The sequence below is a fragment of the Pyricularia oryzae genome, chromosome 1 (genome assembly GCF_000002495.2).
Source record: "Pyricularia oryzae 70-15 chromosome 1, whole genome shotgun sequence".
Taxonomy (NCBI): domain Eukaryota; kingdom Fungi; phylum Ascomycota; class Sordariomycetes; order Magnaporthales; family Pyriculariaceae; genus Pyricularia; species Pyricularia oryzae.
This window is the reverse complement of record NC_017844.1, coordinates 5,846,278-5,859,755: the sequence shown is the minus strand read 5'-3', so window position 1 is coordinate 5,859,755 and position 13,478 is coordinate 5,846,278. Positions and strand designations below refer to the sequence as shown.

The following is a 13,478-nucleotide window of genomic DNA, read 5'->3' as shown; positions in this document are numbered from 1 at the left end:
GGACTGCGGGGGTGGATCCAGGAGCCACAGGAACTCCACTCACTCTTTGCTTTGCCGCATCGCCAACTCAGCCAATTTCTTTCTTTGGCTGCCCTTTCCTTTAAATCGGCATTATCCAATAACCAAGATAAACCCCTGAAGTGGTGGGCACGTACCTTGTATGTATGCAAGCTGTCAATAACGGAACAAATACTACGCGCATGTACAGTATGCCTGCCTACCTGCCTACCTAGGCAGCTACCTTGTAGCCCCTCATTCCTTTCGTCATGCAATCCATCTGTAACTCTCCGTATCTATTCATCCTCAACCCCTCACCATGGCAGCAACACCAAAATCAACGTCCCGGCGTCTGACCGAGCTCTTCTCGGACAACATTGTTGCCAAAGTAGTTCGCACTGCAACGGCGTCTCTTGAGGATAACAATGACCCACCCACAAAATACCCTGAATATGTTTTGCAGTCTGGCCCTTCGGCAAACGGCAGGTGGGAGTTGCGCGACAAGGACTTTTGGACCTGTGGCTTCTTTCCCGGCCAGATCTACGCCCTGCTCGAGCGCGCCGTCCGCTGGCCCGGTAGCTTGAATGTGTCATCCCGTGGAGACGGTGATGCCCAGAAGGAGATACCCGTTGCGCCACTCATCAAGCACCTGGAAGGTCTGGGAAAGAAATGGTCCGAGCCTCTCCACGAGACGGCCACTCGCACCGACACCCACGACATGTCATTCATGATCCAGCCCTCCTTGCGTCGGCGATGGGAACTCCTGCACGATGCCACTGCCCTGGACTCGGTTCTGACCGCCGCCCGGGGCCTGCACAGCCGCTTCAACGCCACCGTCGGCGCCATCCGGTCCTGGGACCGGCTGGTGCAGCACGACGTCGACATCAGCAGCCTGGACGAAGACTTCCTCGTCATTATCGACAGCATGTGTAACCTCGACCTGCTCTACTACGCGGCCGCGCACACGGGCGACGGTAGCCTGGCCGACGCCGCCACCGCGCACGCCCGCACCGTGAAGAAGACGCTCTTCCGGACCGAGACGGGCGGCTGCTGGGGCCCGGACGCCTACACGGGCGAGCTCTACAGCACCTGCCACGTCGTCAACCTGGATCCCAGGACCGGCGAGGTCAAGGAGCGGAGGACCGCGCAGGGCTATGCGGCCGAGTCGACGTGGACTCGCGGCCAGGCCTGGGGCATCCTCGGGTTCGCTCAGACCTTCGTCTGGACCCGGGACCAGGAGTTCCTCGACGCCGCGTGCGGTCTGGCCGAATACTTCCTGCACCGGCTTGATACGGCACCGCTGTGTGTGTACCGTCCTGTTACCGACGGCGGCGAGGACGGCCGGACCAAGGGTAAATGGGTGCCGCTGTGGGACTTCGATGCGCCTTTCGACCCGGAGGCCACCGAGGCCGGGCCGCTGCGGGACGCCTCGGCGGGCGTCATTGCAGCAAACGGGCTGTTGGTACTATCGCAGGCGCTGGCCGGTCAGGGTAGGCACAACCTCGCCCAGCGGTACTACGAGGCTGCGGTTGATATTGTTGATGACACTTTGGATTTGTGTCTTTCACAGGAGAAGGCAACATTCGCTGCGGTTGAGGGAGGCGATCAGTTCCAGGTTCGAGACGTCGAAGATGGCAAGACTTTCGAGGCCATCGTCAAGCATGCCACTGCCAATAGGAACAAGTCGGATAAGCACCAGTACTGGGACCATGGGCTGGTCTATCTTGATTACTATCTTATTGAGTTTGGGAACCGGCTGCTTCAGATGGGGTTTGTGTAGAGGTCGGTTTTCCCCCTAGAAAGCGAGTATGCAGGCTATTATACTCGTAACCAGCAGGCAAGAGGGGTGTATAAAATGACACATAAACTTGATGATGATGATGAATGTTGCACCACGGTTTTGAGGGCTATTCGATGCTGTCATCGCACTTTACAGAGATTATGCTATTATGCTTTTCCATATTGTAGTGTAATTGCGAAACGGTAGAGAGGAGACTCGCCTGCCTTGACGAAACGGTCAACGCTCTTGACACTGGCTTGACTGTCCTTTAACAAGCCAAGGGGCTACGTGTTGCTTCACCATGACCGTGGCGGATAACTGGTAAAACGGTTACAGGTACAAGATTGTCCGCTCGAAATAGTGAGTACATGATACTGTAGCTTTGCTGTTCCCTACCCAGGTCTCCTCGCCTAGCCCGACCCTTTAATCTGTTCTACTACCGAGTGTTTTTATCAGGCCCCGAGAGCCCAGCACACGCCCCCTACCCCTGGCACTTGGTCTCCCTTGAGCCGGTACTTGCTAGTGCTAGGACTGGGCTCGGGGCTTTTCTTCCACGAAAAACAAGGCTCGGGCTTTGTAGAGGTACCACTCGCAGCTAAGCTATTACAGAAAGCAAAGTGGCACAGAGATGCCATGGCCCTCCTCTGTGCGTTAACCGTACAACCCCAGCCGGGGGGCGGTAGAGCCCCATGTATTTATCCACCACTAGACTAGACGTCCGGTTGTATTCCCTTTTTTTCTGTCTGGATCCCTGCACACAAGAACATATTTTGGACAGACTCGACAGCGGGACGTCAGGGTCTGTCATGCAGAACTCCTCCCTCACATGACAACATACCCCAGCCATGAGAATGGTTCATCCCATGTTGGTTGGTTGTATGTGCATATACCCCAGCGTAAAAAGATAGAGAGAGAGAGAGAGATACACACCTCCCCCGGGATAGCCAACCCAGACTCGGGTAGACAGACCATGGCAGGCCTTTTGGGGCGCCAATGCAGTTTATCATACTCCACAAACGACAAATGTTCGGACTTTTTTTTTAAAGAGACAAAGGAGGAAAGGAATCACAGAAAAGCCAGGGCCCAGCGAGACGCCACATGCGATATCTGCCTGCTGTCGGGCCGTATCGCCAAAGCCCCAGCTCAGTGGAAAAAAAACTCCAAACGAATCCACAATACAATACCAACACATACATACACCCTCGGGATAGGCCAGTGGACAAGCGTAGGTCCAGGAGATCCAAAAGCGTGGGGCTGGGCTTGTGATGCTTTGTTGCAGGGGAGCACAAATAAACCCAAATACGAAAGGTATACGTTTTCTTTTCTTCTTTTCCAAGACCGGGTCTTTCTTTTTGCTATTAATATTAATATTATTATTGTTATTTTATTTCATTCGTCTCTGGCAAAACTCCGACATTTCTCCTTTTTGCGGCCGTGATACAAGGATGGCGGACACCAACCAACGTATCCTGGGTGCATGCTCTTTATTTCTTGTTCTGATGCCGTATGCCGGATCTTTGTGTTTGTTTTATGATATCTGACAACCAACAAAAAAAAGACTGCCACGGCGAGCACGTTACCCAATCCGTCAGACGTGCAGCAAAGTCCTGTAGATCCCGATGTAACGGCAGTGAACCAAGGAAGAAAAAAAAAGACCACATCATCCTGAAGGAAGGTGGGTTTTTGTTCTCGTTTAATTAGCTCCCGGGTTCTCGGGACGGGCCTTGACGTTGAATGACGGTCTTTGGGCAATGTCTTGTTCTTTTTGATGCCCTTGGTGATACTACTTTGGGCTGCTTTGCCTTTTCTGGGGTGGTTTCCTTGGAGTTGGGTACTCTGCAAACTGTTGGTCGAGTGGTTGTGCCCCTGTTTTATTGTAGGTTATGCACCAAGCAAGGCCGAGATGCGTTGTCGTTTGTTGGTTTTGCTTGTGCGGATGTTTAGGTCCGTCAATGGGGCCCTTGGTGAGTTAGTTTTTCGCTGTTCGCCATGAGCTGAAGCTGCGTAGAGGAACTTTTTGATCGCCCTGTTTTGTTTTTCACTCAGTGTCATGACTTGAAGATGATGCACGCTCGTGCCAGTGTCATCTACAACCCCTCTACGCTGTTGGTGAGTGCTGTACAAAGTACGAGTTTGGTTGTTGCTGCTTCACCACCACGCGCATCCTTTTTTCTCTTTCTCTTATAGACCCTTGTCCATCACAACGAAAAGCCCCTCCAACGCAGACAATCCCCAACCCTGTCTCTCCATCCCCATCACACATCACAGTGACAGTGCAGATGGGTTGCTAATCTTAGCGACAGGGGGGCTTTATTTTCCCCTCGAACATCTTGCCTAGTCATGTACATTCTTTTCTGCAAGGACGCAATTATCCCGACCTGTAGTTGGTTATATCCCATAAAAAATTGTCAGCCAAGATACACCCCCCAAGATAATCGAACTGAAAAAGACAGCCCCAAGACTTAATATGCGATCATCACCGTCAGTTGATCCTGGATATCGGGACCAAGGTGATTACTGCCACGTCAACAGCGACCCTGCACTGCAAACTTACTGCACAGGCTTGTAGAGTACGTGGGGATCAAGAAAAGGTTCCAAGTTGCCGTGACAGCATGCACGCACGGTACGTGAATCTTGGCACACCAAGGTGCTCTCCCTTATTTTTGAGTTTCTCAAATCAAAATCCTGGTCGGCAGTTTGATGCTAGGGACTTTAGCTATTTCGGCGACCAACCCCAACGTCAACATGCCATTCGACGTATCAAAAGCCTGGGCAAACCAGGGTGTGGTTTGAAGCTCACCGAGTGCTAGCGCAGGACTACCACGTACGCAAGGTACGGTACAATTCGAGAGCACGCCCCCCTGGGAGAGCGGCTAGAGGTGACCCTGGAGGTGATCACATGACCGATGTCATCTGCGGGATGCGACATGGTCTGTGTGAGCTTGGTGGGTAATCCATTATGGAAGCTATTATTCCGTGCTATCAGGCCTTGCAGGCTTGCAGGGTTCTGTGTTTTTTTTTCTTTTTGTGGCAGCAAGCTTGACAGGAGCCAAGGGGTCTTCTACCAACAGGAGAGGGAGGGGCTCTGGGTCGGAAGGAATGCCGACACCAATGAACGAAAGTACAAGCCAACAAATGGGGTTGGCTTTTGTGACTTGTTTGCGGCGACCCTTTGGGCGTGGCTACCATGGGAGGCAGGGCCTAAGTGGTACGCAATAAAACATAACATCAGCTCAGGATCACCTGAAAGAAGTGGAGGTTGAGGCAATGTAATTGGTAGGCCGGTCGACCGGTCGGTCGGCTGCCAGAACTGGTAACTCGGTTAGAGTCTATAGGGCAGCTGAAAGTGATTTTCAAGAGATAGGGACCAAAAAAAAAATCTCAAGAGCGTACGAATCCATATCCAACAGCGGGGAGGCCGGGCCGGTTTACTCGCCAGAGCGCAGTTGAAGCGGAGCCTGATAGCACTTGGCGGTGAAACTTCAAACCAACAACCAAAATGATGACTATGAGTGGCAATAAGAGACAACTGTTACACGCAATGGTGTGAGCTGAAGCTGTCTCAAATCGACTGAGCAAATCGAAAAACCCGTGAGACTATTCTCAGCCGCAAAAAAGACGTAATAGCTTCGGAGGTTGGCGCTCCTCTTTTGCTCTTGCCTACCTTGGATGAACCGCGGAGCGGGGACCGTGCCGGACTAGAACTAGGATCTTCGTCTAGTCTAGGGCAAGATGTCGCAACTGGCAAAACTCCCGACCATGATGCGGGAACTCCGGCTAGCCCTTGGCTCCAAGGTGAGGGAATCGTCACATGCAGACAACCTTTGGTGCAATCGAATAGCAAGGAGCCAGGCCTCGAAGTTCCTTGTCAAATGCAGGCAGTTTTACAATGCTGTGGCGGTGGATGATCCTTCATGTCCGAAAAAAAAAAATCTTGCCCTGTAAATCAGCTCCCAACGATGCTACATCGAGCCTGTAATGAGAGAACATCGTACCACAGGAGCCTAGCCTGTGGGCTCGGGCGATAAGGATGAGAAAGTGGTTGACGTTCTGCACCCGATGACTTTTTGTAACCCTCAGCCCTGACGTGAACACGCATCTGTGCAATGCCAATGCCATATATCCGTGTCACGGTCATCAACCCCGTCGATTGCCATGCACCAAACTGGAGCACATCATGAAGGGGGCGTGTGAGACAGCCAGCCCCCCGAAGACCCGGGGCGGTATATCAAGTATTTTATAATGGCCGGGCCGATTGGCTCTTGCCTCGATCGGAGGGACTACGGCCGCAAAAAGAACATCGGCGGCGGCGAATGTGTTCCCGAAAGGCATTGATAGGGTGCAACGCCAAGATGAGACAAACAGAAAAAAGAAATTGAGGCGCCGTCACGACAACATCTCTGGGATTTGCCAAGTCGAACCTTGTCGGTTAGCTAGAATGATTGTTGACGAGAAGAAGGGAAAAAATACAATCACCGAGAAAAGAAAATCCTGCTGCCTGCAGCCGCAGGGGGTTTGATCGCGGAGTTTTTGGCGGCTTCTGTCTTAGGATTTTGCATGAATGATGATCCGAGTCTCTTTGGGTAATGATCAAGTCGGTCAACCCCACGGATTGCTATTGCTTGTCGAGAAAACCAAAAAGAGACAGAAATACGAAAAAAAGAGAGAGAAAAAAAAGAAAAGAAAAAAACGCTAATCATCGCACCATGTCTTGAGGTTTTTTTTGCAAAAAGGGGATGGACGCCCATTTGAGACCGGTGAGAAATGTTTGGAATCCTGAATAGGGACCGAGTTGTTGAACGACATATTCTTTTGGCTGCCGCAAGCCGAGGCGATTTTGATCCGGCATTGATGGCTTGTCCCGAATTCCTGGCTGAAAAGCAAAAAGTTGGCCTGTTGCTGGGTTGCTTGGCGTCGAACAAACTGCTGCTGCTGCTGCAGTCTTCGCCCATCAAATGCAGAGATGGTCGTTCCATTCTGTTCTTCCCGCGCATACACTGGCATGTCTGTTGCTTGCTTGGCCCTTTGATGAAAACAGCTGAGGTTGTGACTTCCAAGCAGCGGCGTGGGAACTCCGAACCGTTATAATTTCTATCAAATCGATCAAGTAAATACCTAACCATAATGTCCAAGGACATATTGCTAACCAGAAACGGAGATAGTAAGCAACGATTGACTGCAAGGAGAGAAAAAAAAAGCAGGGGAGTCAAGTCTGGTGTCATCCCAATGTTTGCCCTCCCCGTGCATTGCATATGCATTGCGTTTGTGGCCCTGACCGACGTTACTTTTTTGCGCAAGCGAGCATCTCGGCAGCAATCACGTCAAAAGTTTGGTTCTGCGAATCAAGTGCCGTAGCCAGCTCTCCTGCAGCCTCGAAAAGGGAACATGCAGCTTCTCTCTTAGCTGCTTGACCGTTTTCCTCGGCGAACACCCGAACTGTGACGCCAAGACAGCTCCAAGGTACAAACAAAAAAACGGTCTTGTAATATTTCCAATGCAGAAAACCGTTTGCTACAAAGTATCTACTTTCTTTGTCTGCAGTGTCAACTCGTCCAATCCAACCACCTTTTGCAGTTTGGCATTGCTCCCGTTTGAAATTTTTAATTCCCGAGAGCCAATAAAGTGTTTAAGTAGACCCTTTGGCTGTCTGAAACTGAGCCTATATGCGTCAAAGTACACATGCCTACGTGATCATGCGTCGTTGCCAAGAGCGATGTACGGTAAGTAGTGTGCACTATACTGAGGGTGCCTGCCTCCCTCCCCTGAGTTCCCTTTCTTGGGGGTTCCGACCAGATAAGAGGCGGTAGGCGGTTGCAGGATGAGAAGTCCAAGAGACAAGCATGTGCGACTCAATCGTCGAATCCGCGATCTTGCCCTTGTCCCAAAACCAGGTCGTAGACACCGCCATCCATCCAGCTCCGTAGCACGGCGATCTGATGCATCGCGGGTCCTTCGGAGGCCCGATGGCGACTTCGTGCAACTCGTGCAACTCGTGCCACCGAGGTCCGTCATCGACCCACTATTCAACAATGGTATAGTAGTTGTTGTCAAGCAGGCCAACTGGCACTGAACCGATCGAGTTCCCCCCAGACGGGCAAGCTTGTTGCCATCTCGTCCGAGTATATAGACGCCCTGGTTAAGCCCGTCGTTCCAACCTCATCCCCAAGACGGAAGGGTGCCCACCTCGGAAAGGATCCGCATAGCCTTCTCGCAGCTTCGGTTCATATTGGCCTATCCAAAGGTTTACTTCTAAAACTGCTGTCAGCAGAGCGGGGAGCAAAAGCCGGCCCTACCACGCCTGCTTCCGTCTCCATTCCCCATGTAACCCTCGGGGTGCTTAGTAGTTATCGTCGTATACATGATTGGAGACAAAAAGAAAAGCGGACGGTTTCCTGCAAAAAGGTTGACGACGACACACATGCTTCTCGTGTTGCAGCGACGACGTGATTTTCACTTACCCTCCCGAAGTCTTGGCCCGGTGCAAAAGCCCCGGAAGGGGGGGAAAAAAGCAAAAAAGAAAACGAAGGGCTCTTCATTATGCAGTTCCCGGCAGTGGGACAGACGTCAATGATAGTTGGCGACAACCCAATTGGACAGGGAGATTGAAAGCCCTTTTTAAGACATCTCCTCAGTGCAATGGCTCTTGTGGTTCCAACAAAGTATAGATGCGAAATACGTTATCGTATTTGATGCTTGGCGTGCAATGGAAGTTCTGGTGGGGAGCCAGACTTTGCGGCAGGCAAAAAAGAACTAACGATGCTATTCTCGTGTTGGGTTTTATCACCTGAGAAACCGCCGAGATACCCGGTCACGCATGGTGTCGCTCTGTGTTGTAGGACTCGTTAATTTTCGTGCATGTTCAAGGAAATTGAAGCAGCTGGATTTCGGACTTAATTTGGATACCATCCTCCACTGCTTGTCCAATAAACCAGGAACAACATGTGCGTGTTTTTCCCTATTCATCCTGCCTACCTTACCTTGGCTATAATATTGTTGAATAAACTCCTTCTGGAAAATTTACTTACCTTTACGATCCCGATGTCGGTACAGGCCATTCGCTCCAACCAATAACCCCACTTCGTTCCTGAGCTGAATAGCTCCCCCAGATCCAGCTGTCACAGCTTAGGCAGGTGGGTGGGGTTTTTCCTTCGACGACAGGGGAAAACGTGCACAGTAGTCCAGGATCAAGGGTCATTTTCTTCTTCTTCCTCCCTTCCAACATGTATTACACATGTAAGAATCACAATTACCGAAGAGGCAAAGAAAAATTCTTGCCTGCCGGGCTCTGTCTTTTCTCTGCTTCTTTCTTTTTGTCTCCCTGCAGATATGTCGTCATTACATGTCTCAAACGAAATGAAATAGCAAAAGTCTCGCTGGCAGGCAATCAAACCCAAAAAAAAAAAAAAAAAAAAAAAAAACAGCAGATCAACATATTTCGGCACGCGTCCGCAAGTAGCACCAAGCCAGCAACCAGGTTTACGGGATCGCGTTTGTCGTACCAAAGGAGCACCAAAAATGCACGAGAAACGGGACACAGCCGGTTGGCTACCCTTTTTATCCTATCGATGCCAGTGATTGCCGTGCATTTGCTTCATCGAGAGGGCTAAGTGGTGAGACATTCGTCAAGGTTTATTCTGCTTTCAATTTTTTCTTCCTTTTAATATAGGTGCACATCCACCACACCGGTCACACTATGCACCTTGTTTTTTTGTTTTCTCTGTACGGACGAAAGGCAGGTAAAAGGCAAGTTGCATATTAAACGCCACCGGTCTACCCAGGTTCAAAATCGTATGGTGCTGACGATTTGGGATTGGGCCTGGCCCCCTAGGTACACCAAAAAGACAAGGCTTTGGTTCTCGTCTTTCTCATGCGTAGCCGTAGCCGAAGGCTGTGTGGAGTCGGGGACCGTCTTTGGTGGGCTCAAGAAAGGACTTTTTGGTGTCGCACGACGTGACGAGTGTGCTGTACGACGATAGACTCCTTTTCCAGTGGTCCAGTATAACACTAACACACCCTCTACAATTCGGATCGGTAGGATGGAATTCCGAGAAAGATACCGTTCATGGCTTCGGATCCATAGTAGCGCATGAGTGGTTGTGATATGATATGGTTGATAAAATAAAAACGACTGGTTTTGATGCTGTGGTGAATCCCGGTTTGGGACCGGTCGATGTGTAAAAGCAAGGACTAACAATATCCAATATCTATCCAGTATTGGTCCCAGCAATCGTTGGCTCTTGGAGGGTATGGTTACCTAAGGTTAGTCAGTACATGGGTAAGCGCAATCTTGCATTAGACCCGGAATCTCATTTTGTCGGAATTGCGTAGCAAGCCAGCATATTTTGTTGCTTCTTCTATCATGTATTTTGATGATAGATACACAGGGCCGTGATGACAGCAGCTGACCTTGAAAAGCAAAGGCGAAAACTTCATTCATGAACAACCGGCACCGGTCCGTCTCCGTCCTACAATCCCTGTCGTTCAAGGAAGGAAATGGGGCGGCGGCTTGTCAACGGCTGAACGCCGAGATAAGGGAGTGTAGAGGGCTTGTTGTCGCATGGTTGTATTCTGCCGGCTTTAACGTTTCTCTTTCTTTTTTTCGGTGCATCACAGAAATCAGAGACAGTGTCTTTCCCAACTATGAGCTTGTAAAAGAAAAAAGGGCTTTTTTTTGTCCCTGGAGCAGCAGCAAAGGAATTAACGATCACCTCTCCCGGTGTTGACAAAAACCGGGATTTGAAGAAAGCCGCTCAAACTGCAAGCGGCCGTCAGTCAAATAAGTGTGGGGGTGGGCCGGTACGGTACCCCTCCCCGCAAACCCCCTGCCGGGAAGAACGACAACTGTTAGGCCTCTGACCAATCGAGAGCCCTCGGGGGACAAGGCAAGATCTCACCAAGTCCGTGAATCCCCCAGGATCGGAGAGTTCCACTAGATGAAAGGTACGTAAAGTAAGATGCGGTAGGTTTTGCGAGTTTAGGGAAGCACAAAGAAATAAAATATTGTGGCGGTCAGGGCCACAGATCGCGCGCCCTGGCTAGGCAGGCATGGAAGCAAATTTGTTCGATCGGAGAGGGGTCGGGTTAATGGGGTTTCGAAAAAGCTGCCCTACATACTTCCACTTACCAATGGAAGACAGGCACAGTCCCTGGGGGAATTGCTTTTCAAAGCTCACAAAACATGGCTGCCTTGATGCCCAACATTGATTGATGGACAAGGCGGGCTGAGGCGAGGCGGTGGCTGGCAAGTCTGCTGACCCGCAAGGAAGGAACACGCCAGAAAAATAGAACGGACCTGTCATGTCTAGCAGAGACAGTTGCCGTTTCCCATTTGCTGCTCCCAAGCCCCCCACGCCTCTAGACTCCTTCTACCAAATGCCCCTCCCCAGCCTATCCTCTTCTGGAACTCGCCCTCTTTTTCAGGCACATGACACTGCCGATCGCACTCTGTACTCCGTGCTCAAGTAGGTAGGTAGGTATACATCTCCCGCGGTATGTATAGTAAAAAATGCGCAAAGTGTAACCCGGGTGATCCGCTCGGACTGTACATCCGGGTATCTGTTCGGATGAAAGAAACCCCAATCCTAGAGTTAATCTTGAAATTGGGAAACACTGCACCGCTCGCCCGCATTCCTTGCCATGTTCTTTACATGTGCCAAGAATAGGTGACCGGGGAGCGGAACGGGATGTTTGTGATGAACAACTACCCGTCATCAGGCTAGGCTTGGTTAGCAAGGGGGGATGTGTGGTATCGCCGTGCTTACCAACCCTTATGTACCTGTGCAAGATGTGTTGCCTTAGGCGCTGAGGGTCTAGAAAAAATATGATATGTGACGAGAAGAGAGAGAGTGGGACAGAACATGCAAGATGGGAGAAAAAGTGCTCAGACAACAGGAACTTATTCAACGCAGTCATGAAATTGACGCAAACAGACGGTGTATCTTGCATTGACAATGAATAAGAGAAATAAAAACAAAGTACAGTAAAAAAACAACAAGAAACTCCAAAGCTCCCAGGCTTGTCCATAATCCTTGCGCCTTGCGAAATTCCGAAAGTAAGAAAAAAGGTACATGTTACAAAAATGAAGAAAAGATGAAAGGAATAACAAGGAATGGATCCAACCTGATGATGCAATCTTTTGGTATCCTGTGCCGTGAGCCACCATGATTGTTCTGTGCTTTTTGTTATTTCCCACCCTTATTTATCCACGTTAGGAAACAAGGCAAGAAACGAGTAGGGCAAAAAAAGAGAGAAGTTAGGAGGAGCTGAAGTCTTTCCCCATCCTTCTCCTGCGTCAGTCTCTCGATCTAGAGCTTTCAAAAGCCCCTAGGAGGGCTGCGAGAACCGCCACGCGCCTCACGCGAGGGCATCCATGGGACAGTCCTTGGGTTTAGTTGCTCGTGGCAATGAGCTAGAAGGTCCAAGTTAGCTCAACTAGGCTTTAGTCCATAAGCACCATTTCTGGTTGCAAAGTACAGAAAAAGGTCTCCTCGGACGAGAAAGACGCTAGTTAAGACTTCATTCAACTTACAGCATATTTGGTCGTTCCTGGTATAGTAGGGTATCTCTGGCCGACATCGGATGTGCGACTGGAGGGTATTCCTATACCTGCCACACCACTCTGCGACGATGGTCCTCCTGTGGCCACAGCTGTAGTCCATCTGTAAGGGATAGCATTGGTTAGTTATGGTGTCTCTTGTGAAGAAGTTGCACCTTGATAACCCAAGATGAAGGAAGTTGACCAGAACCCACATATTGATAGGTGCACATATTGACTGAGATGTCTGGTGAAGATGGGATGGGATTTTCGGTTCAAGGTGCAAAGACCAAACAGCAGGCGTAAGGTTTGGTTGCTTATAGACAAAATTTGCTGTTGAATAAGCCGCGGTCAGACGCAAGTGGCGAGTGGTGCAAGACAAGAAATTTTTGTCGCCAAGGTCAAGTCTCAAGAAAAAAAAAGGAGAGACTGCTGTGTATAGATGGATCCGACAGTCTGGATGGGATCAAGAGACGAAGAAATGTTATACGCTATGTTGTACAGTAATGTGGACCGTCGAGGTGGAGGATGAGATGCAGAACGTGGAATAAGCTTGTTCTTTTGAGGCTGGGTTTCTCGGGATATATATCTAGTCTAGTACCGGAACCATTCAAGAAGACGTTCTTGACGAGACGGGCAGTGACAGGATAGTGTTGACTTTATCTAATTACTGGGACCACCCTCCAAGACGATCGAGCTGGATCCATTTCCAATGCCCTAGCCAAAGGAATGATGTTTTTTTCCTTCTACAGCCCTGGTCCTGGCCGAACCTTGCTTGTAAAGGGCTTTTCGGAGACCACTGTGGGGTGGTTGTATTGTTTTTTCTTTCGTTCTTTTTTCTCTATCCTTCCTTCTTCAACGTACTAGCAGGGGTGGGATGGGTAGTAGGGTGCGTGCACCAAGCCTAGCAGATGGGCGTGCGGCAGACAATTGAGACCCTCCATAGGTACGACACGGCGAATACAAGTGGTGGAGACAGAAAGGGTGTGGGCGGTTTGTGGGTGTGTAGGACTGGACCAAAACCATGGGTAAAGGAGGTGTGCGAATTGAAGGGGGGAGGGCACGGCGCACAAGCGACCGTTGTGTGCAGTGCAAACATCCAAACAACCCATACAGAACGCTGTAGCCTGCAAAAGCTCATCCACGCAGGCTCAGATCCACCCAAAT

General features: G+C 50.3%; 5 protein-coding genes across 5 annotated transcripts; 3 read left to right on the top strand and 2 right to left on the bottom strand.

Annotated features, from left to right (window-relative positions):
* Window positions 1–316: 316 nt before the first annotated feature.
* MGG_05614 (unsaturated glucuronyl hydrolase) lies at window positions 317–1,777 on the top strand (the record flags this gene model as incomplete). The annotated part of the gene is made up of 1 exon (XM_003710451.1): window positions 317–1,777. One exon carries the CDS (start codon window positions 317–319, stop codon window positions 1,775–1,777), a length of 1,461 nt encoding a protein of 486 aa, XP_003710499.1.
* Window positions 1,778–2,078: 301 nt separating this feature from the next.
* On the top strand, window positions 2,079–5,009 carry MGG_16423 (uncharacterized protein; the record flags this gene model as incomplete). Its single annotated transcript, XM_003710450.1, has 10 exons — window positions 2,079–2,098; window positions 2,178–2,289; window positions 2,556–2,653; window positions 2,989–3,002; window positions 3,336–3,452; window positions 3,722–3,741; window positions 3,824–3,886; window positions 4,339–4,400; window positions 4,559–4,722; window positions 4,812–5,009. The coding sequence occupies 10 exons, from the start codon at window positions 2,079–2,081 to the stop codon at window positions 4,994–4,996; spliced, it is 855 nt and encodes a 284-aa protein (XP_003710498.1). The 3' UTR covers window positions 4,997–5,009.
* Window positions 5,010–7,207: 2,198 nt separating this feature from the next.
* On the bottom strand, window positions 7,208–8,002 carry MGG_05612 (uncharacterized protein; the record flags this gene model as incomplete). Its single annotated transcript, XM_003710449.1, has 2 exons — window positions 7,208–7,796; window positions 7,961–8,002. 2 exons carry the CDS (start codon window positions 8,000–8,002, stop codon window positions 7,512–7,514), a joined length of 327 nt encoding a protein of 108 aa, XP_003710497.1. The 3' UTR covers window positions 7,208–7,511.
* A 1,101-nt stretch (window positions 8,003–9,103) lies between these two features.
* MGG_16422 (uncharacterized protein) lies at window positions 9,104–10,035 on the top strand (the record flags this gene model as incomplete). Its single annotated transcript, XM_003710448.1, has 3 exons — window positions 9,104–9,108; window positions 9,606–9,734; window positions 9,990–10,035. The coding sequence occupies 3 exons, from the start codon at window positions 9,104–9,106 to the stop codon at window positions 10,033–10,035; spliced, it is 180 nt and encodes a 59-aa protein (XP_003710496.1).
* A 2,055-nt stretch (window positions 10,036–12,090) lies between these two features.
* On the bottom strand, window positions 12,091–12,544 carry MGG_05611 (uncharacterized protein; the record flags this gene model as incomplete). The annotated part of the gene is made up of 3 exons (XM_003710447.1): window positions 12,091–12,185; window positions 12,306–12,435; window positions 12,527–12,544. The coding sequence occupies 3 exons, from the start codon at window positions 12,542–12,544 to the stop codon at window positions 12,091–12,093; spliced, it is 243 nt and encodes an 80-aa protein (XP_003710495.1).
* Window positions 12,545–13,478: the final 934 nt, after the last annotated feature.